We start from the raw sequence: 19,706 nt of genomic DNA on the forward strand, positions 1-19,706 counted from the left end.
CAGGAAAGGTTTAAACAAGTTTATTAAAATTGTGTTTTGGACAGTGTCAGGATTCCGTAGCCAGTGGGCTTCAGGGATCAGCTCAATAGGGAAAAGAGAGCAGTCACAATCAGGCAGGTGGTTCTTAATGTTAAATGTAAGAGTTCCAGGCTAACTTGTAGATGATCGTGTTGTCTCTGGGAAGAAGTGAGCAAGCCACGGAGACTGAGGCTGACAGGCAAGTGATCCTGTGGATCAGAGCGGTCTTTGGACTGGGGTAAATTCACTAAGGTATTTACCATTCGGCAGGAGGCGGAACCACAGTGGGTTCTCCAGGAAGCGGGTTTGCCGACAACTAGCAAGGTAAAGCCAGAACCACTGTCAGGGTGTGTCACCTTTTGGACTCTGTGTTGGCTTTGTGTTTTGTTTTCTCCTCAGCTATTTTGAGTGTTAGGTTGTGTTTCTCTCCCTCCTCGTTCATAGATCCTTTAGTTAATGTTATCTTTCTTAGTTATGACTTAGTATGGTTTTCTCTTTGTTGTCATTATTGCTATTATTATTATGTTTATTATTGTTGTGCTCTGTTTATCTTATTTCTCCAGCCCCTCTGGTTAGCTTGTGTTTACTTATTGTTTACATTTTGTTTGTTTACATCCTAGTCCTCATGTTCTCTGCTTCCCTTCCTGTCAGTTCAGTCTGTGTGGTGTTAGGTTTCGTTACTCTGTAATCTGGTTTGCTTTATGGGTTCCTTGTTCGTTCTTAGGTTATGGTGTTTCTTATGTTCCCTATAGTTTCTCGGTTCATGATTATTCTTTACTCTCATGCTTCATTTGGTTATTTGTTTATAGCTTCGTTTCGGTATTGTTTATTAGTCCCTCGTCATGTTTTAATTTATGTATTGTTTTCACCTGTTCCCTCTGCCTCATTGCCTCCTTGTCACAACTGTTCTTAGTTCCTTGATTACATGCCTTTGTTCTCGCTCTGTATATTAGTTGGTTTTGTTTCATTGTCCTTTCCTGGTTCCTCATTTCACATCCGATCACAACCCCTGATTAAGTTCAGCCTTTGCTACGTCCTGCAGTGATACTCAAGTAAGTTTTGGACTATTTTCATGCTTGTACCTGCATTGAGTTTTGTTATGTTTTGCTTCGCATTGAAACCTGCGAATAAAACTGAAGGCGATTCACAATGCTGCTGCCAAGTTCTTGTCTGCGCTTTGGTCCACCCCAAAACCACAATGTGACAACCACGGAGGATTTATCCAGAGCAGGGTCTTGTTGTCAACATCCTTCAGGAAGGAACAGAGCTGGGGTTAGCAAAGGCAGGTTGGCACAAAGTCAAACACAGAGCACGGTTAGTTGTCCTGATTACCACTAGGCAGACAATCCGACACCTCCTCCAAGGTCTCAGCTGCTTAAAAAGCTCCTCAGTGATTGCTCTTGATGCGGTGCAGCTGTGCGGCTGCACCTACCTGTCACACCCTGGTGGAGGAAAGGAGAATCAACACTCACACAGCAAGACAAACCTGCACACAGTTCCGTGGCCTTACACCAGATGGTCATTGGCAAACGGACATGGGCCTGGACATGTGCTGGCTTGAGCAGGGGGACCTTGTGTGTGCTGCAGGATTTTAATCCCTGGCAGCATATGCCCCTTTTCCACTAGCTCGATTTGGCCAGCCCGGAACAGCTCCGCACGGCTCTGCACGTTGTGTGTTGCATTCCATAGACCCGCTTTCGTGCCGCTCCCGGAGGCGCTGCTTTAAAGCATCATGTGTCGTGCTGCATAACCGCGAATGAAGCACGTGGTCACGGTATTGGAGCACTACCGTTCTTCGCCAGCTGCCAATGTAAAGAAATAAAGACCGAAACGCGTTACAAAAACAAGAAGTAACACGTCTATTGCCTGGGGATTAAATCTGCTGACTGCATTGACAATCAAATTTGATGTGTAGGATTTTGACATCCGTTTTATTAATATTATTAAAGATTTAATTTTTCCTTAAAGAGACTTGGAAAGATTTGAATTAGGTCCTATTTTATTTCTAATAGTTGTTGCCTATATATTTATTCTGCTGCCTCTGAATATTGCAGTCTCCTTTGATCCCCAGAAAAGCTTGCACCTCTTCGTTGCTCCAAGGGGTGACTTTTCCGGATAACTGTGCGGACTTCATCATATGTTTCTCTCACCCGCTTGAATGCACGTTTGAAAATGCCGGTTGGTTTTTTTACGCTGGTTGACTCTTACGGCTGGCTGCGCCCACAGCCAATCAGTGAACAGCTGTTTGTTCACGTCACGTACAGTACCGACTTGGGACCCCCTATCCCCTGCTATGAAGGAGGTACCAAAATGTAGGTACTGGTGCTGAAATAACAGTAATGGAAATGTTCGCGAAGCGAGCCGAGTGGAGCCGAGTCAGGCCAAAATCAAGCCAGTGGAAAAGGGACAATAGTGTGTTACTAATGGTCTTCTTTGAGACTGTGGTCCCAGCTTTCTTCAGGTCACTGACTAGGTCCTGCCATTTTAAATGGTAGTTTTATTTGCTCTTTGTTTTAACAAAGATCTATTAGTAGCCATCTATATATATATATATATATATATATATATATATAATCTAATTTCTTGAATAGAACGTTTGAATTTTGCAAACTATCATTTTGTCATCTTTCTGCTTCTTCCACAGGCAGCGTCATTGCCCATGTCTATAATTATAGTAGGAGTGGGCCCTGCTGAGTTTGATGGTAAGCATGTGCATGTCTGTGTGAAATGGGGTTGCTGAGGCATGTACAGTAAACCTGACAGATACGCCAGCGATGTCATCATTTTACTGTAAATCTTCTATCTATCTGTCTCAGCTGCTCCCACTTACTGTACTTGTACTGTCAGTCATCCACAGTTTTCAGGCTCTCTTCAGACATAAAAAAAACATCTCAGCCATGGAGCAGGAGATAAAAACACACTTTCTAATTGAACAGCAAATAGTTATCAGCATGAATTACCCCAGAACATTGATAAATGTTTATAGGGATTGAGCTTGGAATTGCAGCATTGAATCTTTTTCCTCCCAGCATCATGTGTCATCAGAAAACATGATGGCATGTGGGGGCATGGAGTAAAATATAGCGGTAGTTGATGGAAGCAGTAAATTGTACTTTTTCAAACATAATGAATCAATCCATTTACCAATGAGGTTTTAAATGCAAATTGGGATGTTTGAAGACTTTTGCACAGTTCTGTGTGGAAAACTGTTCACTTTATGAAAAAATAAGAATGTAATACCCTCACTGCTGCATTTGGTATTTTTGCTATTTATTTTAGTCTTTTCCTCAGCGGTACTTTTGGCTTGGCATAACAGTTCGCAGATTTCTTCACTTATCAAACAGAGCTGCATCGTGTGTGCCTGAGTTGGCCTCTGTCATGCATGAAAAGCTTCAAAAGCAGACACGTGGCATGGAAAAGAGGATAAATCAGGCGACCCTCTGGTTAGTTTACTGTCACAGAAATTATTTCAGCTGCAGTTCTGCCTAAATTTTCTCCCTGGTTGAATAGACCTCTACACATCATTCACCCCAAGTCGGAACCAATCCTCTCAGAGAGCATTGTGGGAGTCTATCTTTTGCAATATAAATTTATTAACCTATTCTGTTCTTGATTGTTTCATCCTCCTCTTTCATCTTTCGTTCTCTGTTGCTTCAAACTCATCTGCCATCCTATACAGTTGAAATACAGGAACATGTGAGTGAATGAGAATACGATGAGGCTCGTTTGTCAAATTAAAAGTCAGTCAGTCAGTCAGTCAGTCATTTTCTACCGCTTATTCCATAGTGGGTCACGGAGAAGCTGGTGCCTATCTCCAGCAGTCTATGGGCGAGAGGCAGGGCACACCCTGGACTGGTCGCCAGTCCATCGCAGCAAATTAAAAGTACCTTTTGAAAATAACAGTCTTTAAGCAGGTATTTAAGATGCCTTTCCTTAAGTCCACATTTCTGTATTAAAAAGATTTTTCATTGCTTTGATGTGATATTCTAATCTTAAATGTTGTGTTAAATAAACGAATAATAATAGCAGCAATGTGCAGCCCTGACTGGCACCCTCTTATTGTTAACAAATAGGATAACAAGACTTTAAATGAAATATTAATGAACGTTACTTTTTTTGCCCCCATTTAAATAATCTTGAGGTAGAAGTTCTGGTTTTCTTAGGCTGGCTTAATTAAAATTAGGCAAAGTTGCTTAATAATGCTGCTAATGGAACTATACGTTTGGTACAACCCCCTTTATTTTAGAAATCCATTTTCTTTACTTAATAGTTGTTAATAGTGAAAACATGAAGTAGTCTCTCTGATGCACCTGCATGTTTAACTTGCACTGATCAGTAACAAGTAAATCTAATCTACATCTGTCCTGGACAGATGCACTGAGAACATATTGGACACGTCTGTCCACACATGGAGACTCTGAAAGTCTATTTTACTGTGCCAATAAAATGAGTAAACCTTTAAACTTGTCTAAACAACAAAAGATAAAGAAGACAAGTGAACTTGCCTAGGACACTGTAAGAATTGTGATTATTGATTAAATAATATTTATCAAAAATTATAATTTAAAATTATAGTTTGAAATTTTTTTTATTTCTTAACCAAAAAACATTAATTAGGAATAGAAATCCTAGATGTCCTCTGGTGTTGTGATTATTGGCTCAAAGCTCTTTAATAATTACAATTAGCTATTCATCATTAATAATTGATAAATTATTAGCCAAAGCCACAAAATATCACTGTTTATTCAACCACTTCACCCAAGGTAGGGGAACTTCAACCTTGTTTTGACAGACAAATCACTCTTGCACGAAATAAACACAAACGCTTCTCTTAAGTATATATATGAAGATTTATTGAAGCCAAATAATTCTGATATACCATTATTCTGGTCCAAAAACCTTTAACTAACTAACAAGCACTATTCTACACAAAGGGGATAAAAATGACTACCTAACAATAATAATAAAAGAAAGATATATGCGCATTTAGTGTCTATGAAGATCAAACCAGTAGTTTTATGGACAAAATGTGCAATTTGGGTGAAATGGAACGAGAAATCCTCCTGGTGCTGATGTCTCGATTGCAGCGGTCAGCTGATAAAATGGTGGGGCCACGCCCCTTTAGCCGTACAGCTGATTGCCCCAAATCTCAAACAAAGAGTCATAAAACTCTCAGACGGGAACTCAGTGGAAAAACTCCAGCAATAGACTGGAACAAAGGAGTGGTTGGGCGAGGCCCAGACCGCAGTTGCTTTGAATGAAAACTTTTAAAAGTCCAACTTCTAACTCCTGGCTGATCTGGGATCAGCCAGACAAAAACATGAACATGCACGATTCAGCAGCGCTTTCACAGCAAATCAAAACACAGCTCAGCATAAAACACTTCAATCAGTATTGCATGCAACAAGTTGATACCTTAGATTAAACTACTGGTGATTCTAAATCACCTTAACTATGCCTCATCCTGCCCAGACTTCTAAATGTACCTATCGGTTTAATTTAAAAAGAACGAAATTACTTTGACGTTGATTTATCCACTCCACCAGTTGAGGATGAGTGAGGTCTGAAGAAAAACGGGGGAGGGGGATCACACGTCTGTGATCAACTCAAGGAAAAAAACAGTAAACTTCTCATCCGTCCAGGAGGGGAAAATATGAAGAATCGTTAGTCGACTGAATCAACAAGGAGGAAACTCATCTCCTTGGAAATAAAACCTCTGTGGGTTTTCACCTGCGCCGGGTGTCGGCGTGGTCTTCGATCGGTATATGAATCTTCTGATCTTCTTGTATCAGACAGATTTACAGCTTTCAAGCTCTTCCAGGAATGGCCTTGTGGAGCAAAAGTTCGCCTCAGGCTTTTGTCTTTCCAGATATGCGCCTCCATTGCTTCGTCCCGCAGGAAATGGCAATGAACCTTTTTTTTCCCGGCGGATTTATAATCCTGGTGACGTCAGAGCTGCGATGTCTGTTGAGCTGCGCATGTTCCACTATGCGTCCAAAATGGATGACTCCAACAACACTTTAATCTAGCCTAGGGCACAAAATGACCAGAGCCGGCTCTGTCCATGGGTCTTTGTGTTTTAGTTTTCACTTTGGTTTTGTGTTTGGATCAGTTTGTTATTTAACAGCTTTCCAAATTTTGGTTTTCCCCTTGATTTGTGATTCTTAGCTTCTTCTTTGTCATGGTTGTGATTATAAAGGACCTATTGCAGAGACTAACTGAAGGGAAAACACCTTAAATAAATAAGGAGAACTTCCAGGGCTGCTTGTTGGGAGAACAGGTAGTGCGGAAGAGGCAGAAAAACAAACAGAACAACACTGAGAACCGCTGAGCTTATACTGCATACTGAGGCAGGGGTGGAAAATCACAAATGAACCAGAAGAGCTAAACTGAGGAAATGTTAACCAGCTTGGCACAATGAAAATGGGGAAGCTGAGAGAGGAAGACTAATCAACACAAAGGGATTTCTAACCAAGAGGAAAAAACTAACACTGAATTGAGAGAAATAGATCCAAAAGCAATTAGAACAGAACCCAAGAATAAACTAAGAAACTAGACACAAACAAATGAACTATTAAGGCAACACCTTTCTGATAATAATGAGCACAGGGAAATGAACTGAACAAGGCAAGACTTTAACAACATAATAAACAAGGAAATGATCAAAACACACAAAAGAAAACCAAAAGCCAAACACCTGTGAATTGTGACATTCTTGTGTCCTGTTATATCTCTCTAACTAATCCCTTTCACTCAGCTCCTCTGTACTGTCTTGACCTGTTACACTGCTGTCAAATCTCACCTGCTTCTCTCCAATCAGCTTCAAAGGTTTTTCTGTGCTCCATTCTGCATTGCTTTGGTTGTTCCAGTCAGTTGTTCTCTGGTTCCTCTCGTGCCCGTTCTTGTATTTAATTCAATACATCTCACTCACCTTTTGCTTCAACTCTTTTCACGCACTGCATTCAGGCCCTCACCAGAACAAAAACATGACATGTGTTGAGGTAGGAAACCTTTACTGGCCGTCAGTTAATTCTTACATTACTCCTCACCTCTCCCCGACTCTTTTTATTTGGCACCCCAAAGGACAATCCTCAGTCAGAGATCAGTTGTAAATTTCCACAAGTTTATTAAAACCAATCTGAATTCAGAGAGGAAACACACACTTACACGGGTACCTGGAAACGTCTGTGTGTTGTCTCACTGGGGGTTGCGTTACATTTTATACCCCACGCTGCTATGCAGTACACATACACAATCATTCTGTCTGTGGATGTCTCCCCAGCAACAGTATCAAAGAAACAGAGATACATTTAATCATTTAATTAAAGAATTGTTTCCCACACGTCTTCAGGAATCTTCAGGGAGAGGAGTACCATGCCTCCCTAATCCACTGCCAGCTTCTTACGATACAGACAGAAAACACCTGCAAGCGTTAACCTTGAATAATAAACACTCATTATGTGACCACATTAGAAGCTTCTGTTTAAGGATTTTTCTAACTAACTCTCAAAAGCATAACTAAAAACTCCTAATAATAATCAATCTATAAGCAGCAAATCCCAAATATATCTTAGCTTTAGCTACTAATGATAAGGCATTTATATTTCCACAATTCCCCCTTTTGAAGTCACCTATGTGACCCCTCTAACTGGAGGGTGTCGATCCATGCTTTATTCCATAGTCTGTCAAAATATGCCAATATAATATTCTACCATCCTTCTGCTCCCTAGACATTAATACATATCAGACGCCCTGTAATTTACTCTTACGGGTTAATCTTCGTCCTCCTCCTCGTTAGCATCCACAGGTAACCATAATAGCTACAAAAACAGCAATGGAAATAAACAATGACATAATCAACCCTTTCCAGTGTCCAAACATGCCCATCATCCAGTCTTCGAATGGATTGTCTATTCCTGAGTGCTCATGCATAGTGGCTGAAAGTGTTTTTAATCCTTCTAAAGCTTTTGAGACGGAACCATCAGGTGCAGTGTTATTGGGAATAAAAGTGCAACACATATCCCCAAACATCGAACAGACGCCCCCTTTTTCTGCTAACAACATATCTAATGCCATTCGGTTTTGCACAGCCATGAGGGAGGTTGGTGCCAATTGTTCGGACAGGCCTTCTACTGCATCCCTTGTTAAGTTAGCTAGACGTAAAACATTGTAATGGATGTAGTTGATGCGGTCTATGTTTTTATTGGGAGTAACAGGGAACAAAACTGTTATAATGGGGATGTTTTCAAAGCCTGCTGAGACTTGATCCGCTAATTTGTATTCATTAAGTACGCCTTGAGGAACTCCTATTGCATCAATGCAAGTGGGTGAGTCTTTGCTTAAGTCAAAGGTGTTTGCGCTCCGTTTTATGATATGTCTACGCCTTCTCCTAGTTAAAGCTGTGCTTTGGGCGTGTGTTGAAGGAAGATACTTAAGGTCTTTTCCTAACAAGAGGAGAGGTGCCTGCAACCTAACCATGGCACACACTACAATAGTATTATTTTGGATCCTAGTCAGAAGGCGGTGTCCTCCACAATAATAATAAAGTCCTGATCTTGCCCAAGGACCTATCACTGAGCCTGACACCGTGGAGTTGCACCAATCGCGAGGAATTTCCCCAACATTCACCTGCGGGGTTTTGGAAGTGAAGTTAAAGCAAGTGTATGTGCCATTTCTCCGTAGAGGGGTAAAAGGGCCAGCCCTGGTTTTGTTGGCAGTGGGTGGAGCGCTGCGTTTTGATACTTTATTGTCTGGATGACTGGAGCATGCTTGGAAAGGCAGTTCACAGAACAATCCGAAAATCAATGTAACAATGAAGAATGCTAAAACACCTATACCTACCATGACCCAACCCTTAAGGGGCATGGGTCCTAGATTTTCACCTCCCATTCTTTTCGAAGGTACCTGCAAAGGAAGATGAGGATTAACAATATGGTGAAACACAAAAGACCTTTTTATTATTATTTTTTTTAAAGTTCAGAGTGTTCAGTTCAGTTCTCGGTGGGAGAGCAGCTACGACCACCAGTGAAAGAGAGGAAAGCTCAATCACATCCGCCTCTTCTGTGTGATGTCCTGGTCTTCACTCACAGGTGTAGACTGACCTGGAGCTAAGTGGTCTCACCAGGGGATTATTCTGCCCCTATTTGTGGAACCACTGATCTGACGGTGCACCTAAGGTGTAGACTAACCTTTAGGTGTAAATGAACGCTTTCTCACCCTAGGGGATTATTCTGCCCCTTGAATTGGGTGAGAAAGATCTTCCGGTGTGCTGGCGTTGTCCCTCAGGTTCTGCTGGACCTCTGGCAGCGATCTCTGTGGTGCCTGTGCTGCTGCACACTGGCTCCAAAGATACCACGTGTCTCCTTTGCCCTTGACCCTCACCGCATGTGAGGTTCTCTCTGTGACCTGGAATGGACCCGTCCACCTGGGCTCTGACCACTTCCTTTTGATCACCTTCAGCAGGATCTACTCAGCTTCGGACGTGGTTGGCTGAGGTCCCTCGGTTGGTTTCTCTGGGACCTGTTTTGAGAACTCTGTAACCAAAATTAAGTTGGTGTCTGAGGTGTCCTGCCAGTCCCCAACTGCCAGAGAGTGCTTTACCACTCCTCTCAATTCCTTAATCTTTAACTGAAACCCTAATGCTTTAGAGCTTAGTTCTATTAGTTTATTTACAAAATGAGTTCCATTATCTGACCTTATAATCTGTGGGATACCATATGTGGGGAAGAAATGTGAAACTAGGTTAATCTATTACCACTAGGCAATATTTGTTCCCCCGTGTTTGCAACAAATTATGCATGATCTGCAAAAATTCTTTGCATAGTCAGAAACATTTATAGTGTAGGATTAATGCTTTACCAGATGTAACATAGGATTAATGCTTTACCAGATGTAACATATTCCCCCCTTGACACATGGGTCTTCCCAATGTGTCACTGTAGCCGCTGTCCTTATTACATTTAAAAATGAGATCACGATTTTTGGTAGTTGCTATTAATTTAAATAATGCTTGGTTTAGTTCTTATTAAAAATGAAAATAAAAACTCACTCACTGATGAACACAAAATTGAAAGGCATATTATATCTTGTAATCTTAGTTTGTCTTACCCAGTTTTATAGATACAACATACAGTTTCAGTCAGCTTTGTGTTTAGTTCAAGTAACTAAAGTTTGTTTCAATTAACTCAAGTTTTCTCTATTTCAGTCCAGTCCAGTAATTCTGTTAAGGTTAATTTCATCTTGTGTTGATTTTGAGTCTAATTCAATCATTTTGAACCTGACTGGAAAACGTCTAAACGTCTGTTAAAATCTTTTTGTTTTACCATAGAGAACTGACCTAATATTATTATGGTAATGTTGAGGACTCTAATTTTTTACATAACATGAAACAGACATTTATTTCACAAAAACAGAAAGTCAAATACAGACATTTGGCCACATGAAGGTTTAAATAACCTGTTTGTAAAAGAATTGTGAAAAATTGAAGACGGGTCTATGAACTTTCTTAAGGTTATCCGTATTTTCAATACAAGTACAACCTTTGCTATCTTTATATGATTTTTCGGAAAAGATTCTGGAAACCTTATTAAGATATAAGTTTGGCAATGATCATCAGAACATCAGACCTTTTATTAGCGCTTTTAAGGTCCCTCAAAGATGCATTCCAATGAAATCAGTCATTCCCATTCCCACACATTCACACACTACTTACTTATTTTTCTGTCAGAGTAATTTTATTTGCAAAAATTTGAACATAATTTGATTTCTATTATTCTTAAAATGTACATCGTTTCCTCATAACCCCTTTTGTTTCCACTAGGTCTGTTTTGAACGCTTCAATTCTTTTTATTCACCAAGAATCAATAAGGTGGTCTTAGTGGGATCCACCTTAAAGGTATTATCTGTTGGGTGTCATGTTATCATTGTCAGGTCAGTGAGGTTCATAAGTCAGTCAGAACCTTGGTCATTTGGTCTGTGCACATAATGTTTCATAGATCCAGCCTATGATTAGTCAGCAAAACTTCCACCTATAGGAGAAAAATTGATTGTTAATGAATGGGCTGCATTTCCTAGGAACACTGTCTTCCTCCTGGATGAGCATCACCTGTTGAAAAACTTTCATCATTGTTTGTTTCACATATTCATTCAGATCTTTATATTATACCAGTAGGTGAAGTTGTTAGTATCTCATGTAGACTGACATATACTGTTGCATTTGGAGAGGATCTCAGATTAAATAAACATAGTTAGAGCTTCAATCCAGGTTCATTTTGTGTCTGCAGACTTTAGCCAATTTCTTTTTTTTTTTTTAGACATAAAGAGCAAGATTCAAAACATTTTCAAAAGGCAGATTGTGGCAGAATGTAGACAAAACTATTTATTGATTGACAAAATAACATTCAAGCACACAATCACCATGTTAAAGGCTCTACTTCTAGAGAATCACTGAACTTCTGGGGTCCAGTTTTAGCCCGCGGACCTTGAGCCCGACACATGCAGGGTAGAGTTACAATCCCCATCTCTCAGCAGAGACAGGCTTCTGCCTTTTGTGCAGAAGTGTTATCTCTGTTCTCAGGCAGCTGCATCTCCCTGTCAAGGTCGCCTCACAGAGCTGAAAACTAACCTCTCTCAAAGAGGAAAAATCAAGAATGCACACAATCTGAGCCAAATATGGAATTATTTCCCTGTAAAATGAACCTTTTGCATTTTATCATGGTATTGTTGGTAGTATAACATTTAGCACCCTAAAGAGTTTTTACACCATACAAAAGTATTCACACTTTCAAATGTTTTCGCACCCAAAGAAGTTTTCGCACTCAAAAAAGTATTAGCGCTCAGCAAAGTATTGGCATGTCTGGGACTGTCAGCTAGCTTAATGGCACCAGGGAAAACTTTCAATCTAATAAATCACCAATGATTCTGTATGCAAAACTAATTCTTCAAACTAGGTTAAACTATTTTATTAACCTTTTAATAGTAAAACACCTAAATCTAAAAGTCATGCTACATCCTTAATTATTATACAAAACACATGTTTTCAAGGCAACAATCACTACAAGCATTTTGACTCTATTGCCTCTTAAACAGTGTTAAAACTCAGGAAGGGAGGTGCTGAACGTTACCATGACAGCAAAGGCATGAACCAACCTGGTAGGTGGGCGGAGTCAGGCAGAACTAACCTCTGATTGACAGCCTCTGGGCGGACCCACAGTTTCTTCATTCAAACCCTTAGTGTACCTTAAACAGCAAAACTGTTAACATGCACCTACCTCAGAAACAAGCTGCTTCTTAACTCTCCTGAAAACTCAAAGTTTTAATCAATCTAGGATTTCGAAACATTATTCTAAACATGGATTATTGTTTCATGCAACAAATAAACAAACCTTCATTCCAATAAAGAAAGACAAAACATCAAAGACAAACAAATGGCCAAATTTGAAACTTCAAGAACTCAAATAAATTTTTAACAATCTCTTTTCAAAATATATTTTCTCAGCCATATATTTTAATGCTGTAATTGATCAATTTTGTTATGACAATCTTCAGGATCCTTTTTAAGATGAGTGCACATAGTCCAAAGAGATCTCAAAGTATTTAGAAGCACAGCAACAGTTTTCTCTTAAATTTATCCAAATTCACTGATGCTAAAACCCTTTTGCCAATTCTTTGTACTATAACTCTATAATAATAACTACAATCCTGAGAGTTATTGTTATAATTCTCTTTTTGTTTTGCTCAATTTAATCGCAGCTGCATTCAAGAATTTCTCTGCTCAGGTTAAATGCAAAGAACTATTTTAAGCCGGCGTTGAAATTTTTATGGTATACCCAAACAAAACAAAAACTGCAGTGTTTGACTTAATCAGAAATTAAGATAATAAGCTTGACTCCAAACTGGACTTTTTTCCACATAGTGTTTCAAAGGGAGGACACACATAATTTTCCTTAATTTGGCTATTTAAATTTTGAGAGTTGGGGAGAAAATTATTACTATAACCCCTCTTTAATAATCCAAATGCTGATAAATGTTCCAATATTTTATGATTTAGTAATCTGAAATTACTCTGTGTACCTTTGTACTCCCATGTATTTTTTTTTATCTTTAAACCTTAAGAAATCAAACAAGGAGACTGGAGTTTGAGGACCATCCTCTTTAGTATTAAGAGAGCCTTTATTTGTTTTTCTTTTCCTAAAATGAACAATTATGTTAACTTTCTGCAGATTGAAGAGAGGATTGGCTAAATATCCCCAGACCTGTTAGTGCATTATTTCTGCTTAGACAATTATCAGATTTAAAAATCACTAGTTCACAGCTCCTAATTTACCTCAGATCATATTTGCTCCTAACCCAGTTCATAATAAGCTTCAGACAAACATTATGCTAAAAAGCCAAAAACAAAAAATACAGATCTGTTTTAAAATAAAGAAAAAGCATGCTTAAAAACATGGTACTGTGGTGGGAAATAACTCCACAGTTCTGAAGGCCTTTTCTATGCAGTCTTTTAGGAAACATGAGATTAGTTTAATTTTTGTGTGGTACCACTGTCCAATCAGAATCTCTTACCTTCAAAAATAACCCAATTTTTTCATTCTCATTTTAAAGGTTTGTCTTGCCAAGGCAAATGTGTTTAACAAAACCAATTACTCTCAAAACAAAAGTTTAAAATGTTTTAGCTGGTGATATCTTAGAAAACAAGTGTTTTCATATTTCTATGCAACACAGAACTGATTAGGTTTCTCTTTCCTTCTCCAAATGGAGAAAAAAGAACCTGCAGAACCAAGCCTTTCATAGTTTTTGTCAGGATCTGATATAAGGTACAGTGTAAATCAACACGCTGCATGAATCAGAAGAGTGAAGGAAAGAAATTAATTTAACCTCTTCCCAGCAGCTGCTGTGAAAAACAATGAATTTGTACTTTCCATAAGCGTCAGTTAGCACTTGCGGACATAAACTGCACCAAACTGTAAATACTGTGTCAGAGACTGTATGAAGACCATCTGCAGTAAAACTAAGCCGGTTTTAATGAGGTCTCTACCCATTAGATTTATGGGATACAAACTCTGACAACAGAAAATAATGGCTGAAAGAAAAACCAATCAGGTTTTACGCATGCGCTGGGTTTTAAAAATGCTCCTTCATGAGATCTGTCCTGAGAATAACATAGAAAACACATGGTTACTGCTGAGTTTTGGAGATGTAACTTCCTCTGCTTTTTAATAACTTTTAATAACTAGAATAATTGACCCTGAATATTCCATGACAAAAGAGAACTTGCTTCTCTAAAAGAATTAACTGGAAAGTATCAAATGAGTTAAGTTATCACCCTTTAGAAGATACTTTTCTAACCCTAAAATAATATTTTAACCCGCTATATCTGTCAACGTCAGGCCAGCGTGTCACATTAGCAGCGGTTAATAAGCGTTCTTCATTGCAGAAAATAGGAAAAGATTTATGCAAATGTGTGTGTGTTTGTACGTTACCCCCATCAGTTTCTAAATCGCTCCAGAGTCAGACTGTCATGGCACACAATCCTTTATCAGTCCAAAACAAAAACAACCCAGGCCCTTCAGGTCTGTTGGTGAAACATTCAATCCTTCTTGTCCATTTTTAACTTCTCGAGGAGGGAGAAAGAACTTTGCTCCGGCCTGTTTCTCTTCTGCCCGCATAAGATGTGCTTTCAATATAAATCCAGTGGATCGCTCTTCTGGCTCTTGCAAACAGCATGGATTGTTGTCCATCTCAGTGGGTTTGGGGCCAGACTTCTTCTGAGTTTCGTTCTCGTGGAAACTCACATTGTGATTTACAGCAGGCAGACAGGCTCTCTCTTTCAGGCCATGCTGAAGAAGGGTCTCTGGTCGAGTAGCCATGAGAAGGGCAGGTTTCTAAAGTCCAGACTCAAAAACGCAGATGTTGCACTCAAATCCCATACATGTGTGTATGTGTGTGTGAGAGAGGCAGATGAAAAAGTTTAGTATAGGTTCAGATTTTGCACACAGAAATATTATCAGTCAGTCAGTTGTCCACCATAACATGCACTATACTACTTTCTTTTCCGACTGATCGCAATATTTAAGACAAACGAAACTTCCTGCAGGAAAGTTTTAACTCTTTAACACCTTAATAGATGCACTCTGTGCTTTTTAATCTTTTTCTTATGTTTTTTATTTTTCTCATCTCCATCCATCAACTGTTTTACTTGAAACTATTTAACTTATTTACCCTAAAATTTCCACTCTGTGAAAAACCAAACTTATCTTCTCAAATTAAAGCATATTTAACACAATCTGTGCCCTCCGCAGAGGGCCTTGAACCCTTCCACTCAGCAGGACTTTTTCAATCTCTCCTGGTCCGACCGCTGTGATGCCAAACCCGGTTTGACACCTAAGAATCAACCCTCCGTTGACTCCCTGGAATTCCTTTTACTTAATCTTATTCTTACAGTTTCACCATTTAAGTATCTCAACTGTCTTCCCTCACCTGCCAGTTCAGGGTCTTGGGGTCCTATCCCTGGCCACTTTGAGGCGTCCTCAGTCCCTCTGGGAGGCTTTTACTAACCCCAGCCTAAATACCCCAGTCCTCGTCAGGACTAAGTTTGGAATGCCAAATCCGGAACTTATTTACTTCAACACCGTCACCATTTAAGTAACTTCGGTGAAAAGTATGTTACAGCCTCAACATTCAAGTATCTCGGCTAAAATTTATCTTGTGTCAATCAACAAATATTTTTACGCACTATATCATTTCTTTACCGTAATCCATTATTTCAACCAACAAATATTTTACCCAAAACTGATCAAGACTGTAAATTTAAGAGAAAACAGATATCTATTCCACAACACCACCTACACTATTAGCAGGCAAAAGGAGAATAAATATAGATCTCTTTACCTTTTGTTTTGGGTCGACCCTGTGGTGTTGTAGAACGACGTCCGCCTCGTAGTCAATTAATTATCCTTTAGTTAGTGCCAAATCCGGGTCACGGCACCAATTGTTGAGGTAGGAATACTTTACTAGCCGTCAGTTAATTCTTACATTACTCCTCACCTCTCCCCGACTCTTTTTATTTGGCACCCAAAGGACAATCCTCAGTCAGAGATCAGTTGTACGTTTCCACAAGTTTATTAAAACCATTCTGAATTCAGAGAGGAGACACACACTTACACGGGTACCTGGAAACGTCTGTGTGTTGTCTCACTGGGTGTTGCGTTACATTACATTTTATACCCCACGCTGCTATGCAGTACACATACACAATCATTCTGTCTGTGGATGTCTCCCCAGCAACAGTATCAAAGAAACAGAGATACATTTCATCATTTAATTAAAGAATTGTTTCCTACACGTCTTCAGGAATCTTCAGTGAGAGGAGTACCATGCCTCCCTAATCCACTGCCAGCTTCTCACAATACAGACAGAAAACACCTGCAAGCTTTAACCTTGAATAATAAACACTCATTGTGTGACCACATTAGAAGCTACTGTTTAAGGATTTTTCTAACTTTCAAAAGCATAACTAAAAACTCCTAATAATAATCAATCTATAAGCAGCAAATCCCAAATATATCTTAGCTTTAGCTACTAATGATAAGGCATTTATATTTCCACACATGTCTTCCTCAGTGTTGTTTGCGATTATTGGATGGAATACATTGTGTAAGTCTGCTTTTGTTTTCTGTTCAGGATCTGGTTTCCGGCTAGTTTTGCATCAGGAGTGTGACATCTGACTGCAAAGACCCTCATACATTTCATGCCTTATAAACTGCTAGACTGCTCATTATCATCACAATAGATGGCAGCCATTATGTTTAAACAAGAAAACTTCGAAAGATTCTGAAACATCAGTTTACTTAAGTAACAAAGGTTATCCCCTCTGATTGTTACAGTGTAAGCCACACCCTGTGTAAAGCTCAAAACATGTTACGTATTCACCTGCTGACTTCATGGTCTTCACCAGATCCTGCTGAAGTGATCTTGAAGATGATGGACCCAAATACAGGCAAATTTACACTGGCAGGCAACCAAGCAGGTTACAGATAAATCAAAAACCCTTTGATCATATTAAGATACATAGAACTGAACTCACTGACAAAGCATCAGAACAAGGGCCTCATAGAGATGAGTATCACGCACTTAATGAATTACATTCAGAACTACCTACAAAACAAAACCATAAATTATATAAAAACGGAACAACACAATGTATGTAATGAAGAGATGCAGCTAACATACATACAAGCGCTGTGATTTTTCAGGGCAGCAGAGTGTTTTGTGTCAGGCTTTTTGTCTTGATGGGCATGTCTCAAGCACCTGAATCCTTCAAACGTCTTGGCTCAGTTTCTATCTGTTTTTATGCTCTCTCCCAACTTCTGTTCTTTTTTCTTTTTACTTTATCATCATCCTTCTCTGTATGCTCCAAGCTTCAGCAGCCTCTCATCAGCATCCTAGCAGCCCAGCCTCATCATCCTCCCATCTATTACTCTCATGTTTTATCCTTACCTTCCGGTTTCTGTGTGGACAAGCAATTATAAATAAACAGATTATGCTAATCCTTGTCCAATCCTATAAGATCTTCCCTTCCTGTGGCCTATATTAGCTCTAATAAAGTTGTTTTGCAGGATATTCTCTTATGCGTGGAATGGCCAACTTGTCTTTGATATAGAGTCTTTATTAGTCCCTGAGGCTGTTTTCATGGCTGGTGAGCAGTCTTGCTTTCTACTTGTGGTTTTACTGGATTTAGTTATTATGGACATTGTGTTAAAGCTTAATTATAAATGGGAAGTTCTTTATTTTACCAAAAGACAATAGTATTGTCAGAAAAAAACAGCCTTGTACTTAAAGGTGTTATATAACCTTGTATTTGTTATTAGTAATAATGTAAATGTAGACAAGCAACAGAGTCAACGTTTAGGGATTTTGTTTTTTTTTTAAACCTTAGAATCTGGAGGTAAAAGAATAAAATCATGTTTAATATGCAGGTTGCCTTAGTAGCTGTCTTCTATGTCTGAAAGTCTTCCTTTTTTCCTTAGAGACATAATTAATGTTGTTTACACTGAGATGAGTGAAACTACCTAGGAAACCAATCATTCCCCACTGTTGATTATGCTAATCAAGATATTCAACAGTTGATAGTGAGGAAATGAGATTTAGTTTGCTATTGTTGACCAAAAGACCTCTTGAGCTATTCTAATAAAATGGGTGCTGCACGGTGTAATTCATAAGGGATCTTTGGTGGGGTCATAGGGCATATAACATAAAAAATTTTCAACTTTTTCTGTTCAGCTGTGTTTAAGCTTGCATCTCACAGTAGTTATATTATTTGCTATATTTATCTCCACGCCCCATAGAAAATGTAAAAAAGTCGTTGCTAAAGACACAATGGTCCCCTGACACAAAAGTGGTAATAACAAACTTTCATGCTCAAATTTGACTTCATAAATAGAAACTTTAGACAGTGATATATTTAGTGAGGAGGAAGAAGACAGGAGATATGTGTGAGATATATATATATATATATATATGTGTGTGTGTATGCCAGATATTGCAACATTTTAGCAAACACAAGCGGTCATTTGCCCCTGTGGTAAATTACAGGCAGATAGACAGACAGCAGATTGCATCGAGTCAGTGACTTGCAGCATTCACTCCTCCTGGATGAGCATGTAGAGACAGTGGACAGTCACCTGCATTGACTTTGCAGCAATCCCTCATACTGAGCAGCATGTAGCGACAGTGGAGAGGAAAAACTCTCTTTTAACAGGAAGAAACCTCCAGCAGAACCAGGCTCAGTGTGAGCTGCCATCTGCCACGACCAACTGGAGGTTTGAGAGAACAGAGCAGAGACACAAGGAGAACACAGAAGCACTGATCTAGGAGTACTTTCTATAGGAAAAGCAAATGTTAATGAATGTAGCTCCTTTAGTGGTTTCATCTAGAAAGAAAAAACAGATAAACTCTGAGCTAGTTTTCAAGTTTCGAGTATGAGATAGAGCACATACAGTTAGTCACAGTAAAAGCTCAGTCAGTAGCCATGTCTAGGAGAAAAATAGGGTTAAACACTGAAAGACAGGGCCAAGTGAATAATCGGTAGAAGGTGAGCATTAAGTTGTTGGCAGCAGCAGCTTGGACGATGCCCCCCTCCAGGATGGTGTCACAGGTCGATACCGAGTCACGCCATTTGTAGCACTTATTTAACCCAAACTGGTGGAATGACTTGCTTCTCATTTCTTAAACAACCATGTCGAAAGACACATCCCGTGGACATGGAAAAGATGTCAGTCTGTTTCAGAAGGGTCAAATCATTGGCAGGCATCACGCAGAGAAAACTTCTAAGGAGATTACAGAAACTACCAAAACTGGGTCAAGAACTGTCCAACGCATTATTAAAAACTGGAAGGATAGTGGGCACCCATCATCTTTGAGGAAGAAATGATAGTGGGGACCCATCGTCTTTGAGGAAGAAATGTGGCCGGATAAAAATTCTGAATGATCGTGATCGGCGAAGACTTAAACGTTTGGTGAAATCAAATCGAAGAAAAACAACAGTAGAACTCCGGGCTATGTTTAATAGTGAAATAAGAGCATTTCCACATGCACAATGCAAAAGGAACGCAAGGGATTGGGACTGAACAGCTGTGTAGCCCTAAGAAAACCACTAATCAGTGAGGCTAACTGGAAAAAAGGCTTCAATT

At 39.3% G+C, this 19,706-nt stretch overlaps 1 protein-coding gene across 2 annotated transcripts in view; it reads left to right on the forward strand.

The window, feature by feature from the left end:
* The window catches only part of LOC124857578 (copine-9-like), a 347,174-nt gene that overhangs the window by 321,057 nt on the left and 6,411 nt on the right, over positions 1-19,706 (forward strand). For both annotated transcript variants that reach the window (XM_047348904.1, XM_047348903.1), the window contains exon 19: positions 2,663-2,720. In XM_047348904.1, coding sequence (XP_047204860.1) covers positions 2,663-2,720 — 58 coding nt within the window. The remainder of the gene's footprint in view (positions 1-2,662; positions 2,721-19,706) is intronic.

Source organism: Girardinichthys multiradiatus, chromosome 20, assembly GCF_021462225.1.
Source record: "Girardinichthys multiradiatus isolate DD_20200921_A chromosome 20, DD_fGirMul_XY1, whole genome shotgun sequence".
NCBI classification, from domain to species: Eukaryota; Metazoa; Chordata; class Actinopteri; order Cyprinodontiformes; family Goodeidae; genus Girardinichthys; species Girardinichthys multiradiatus.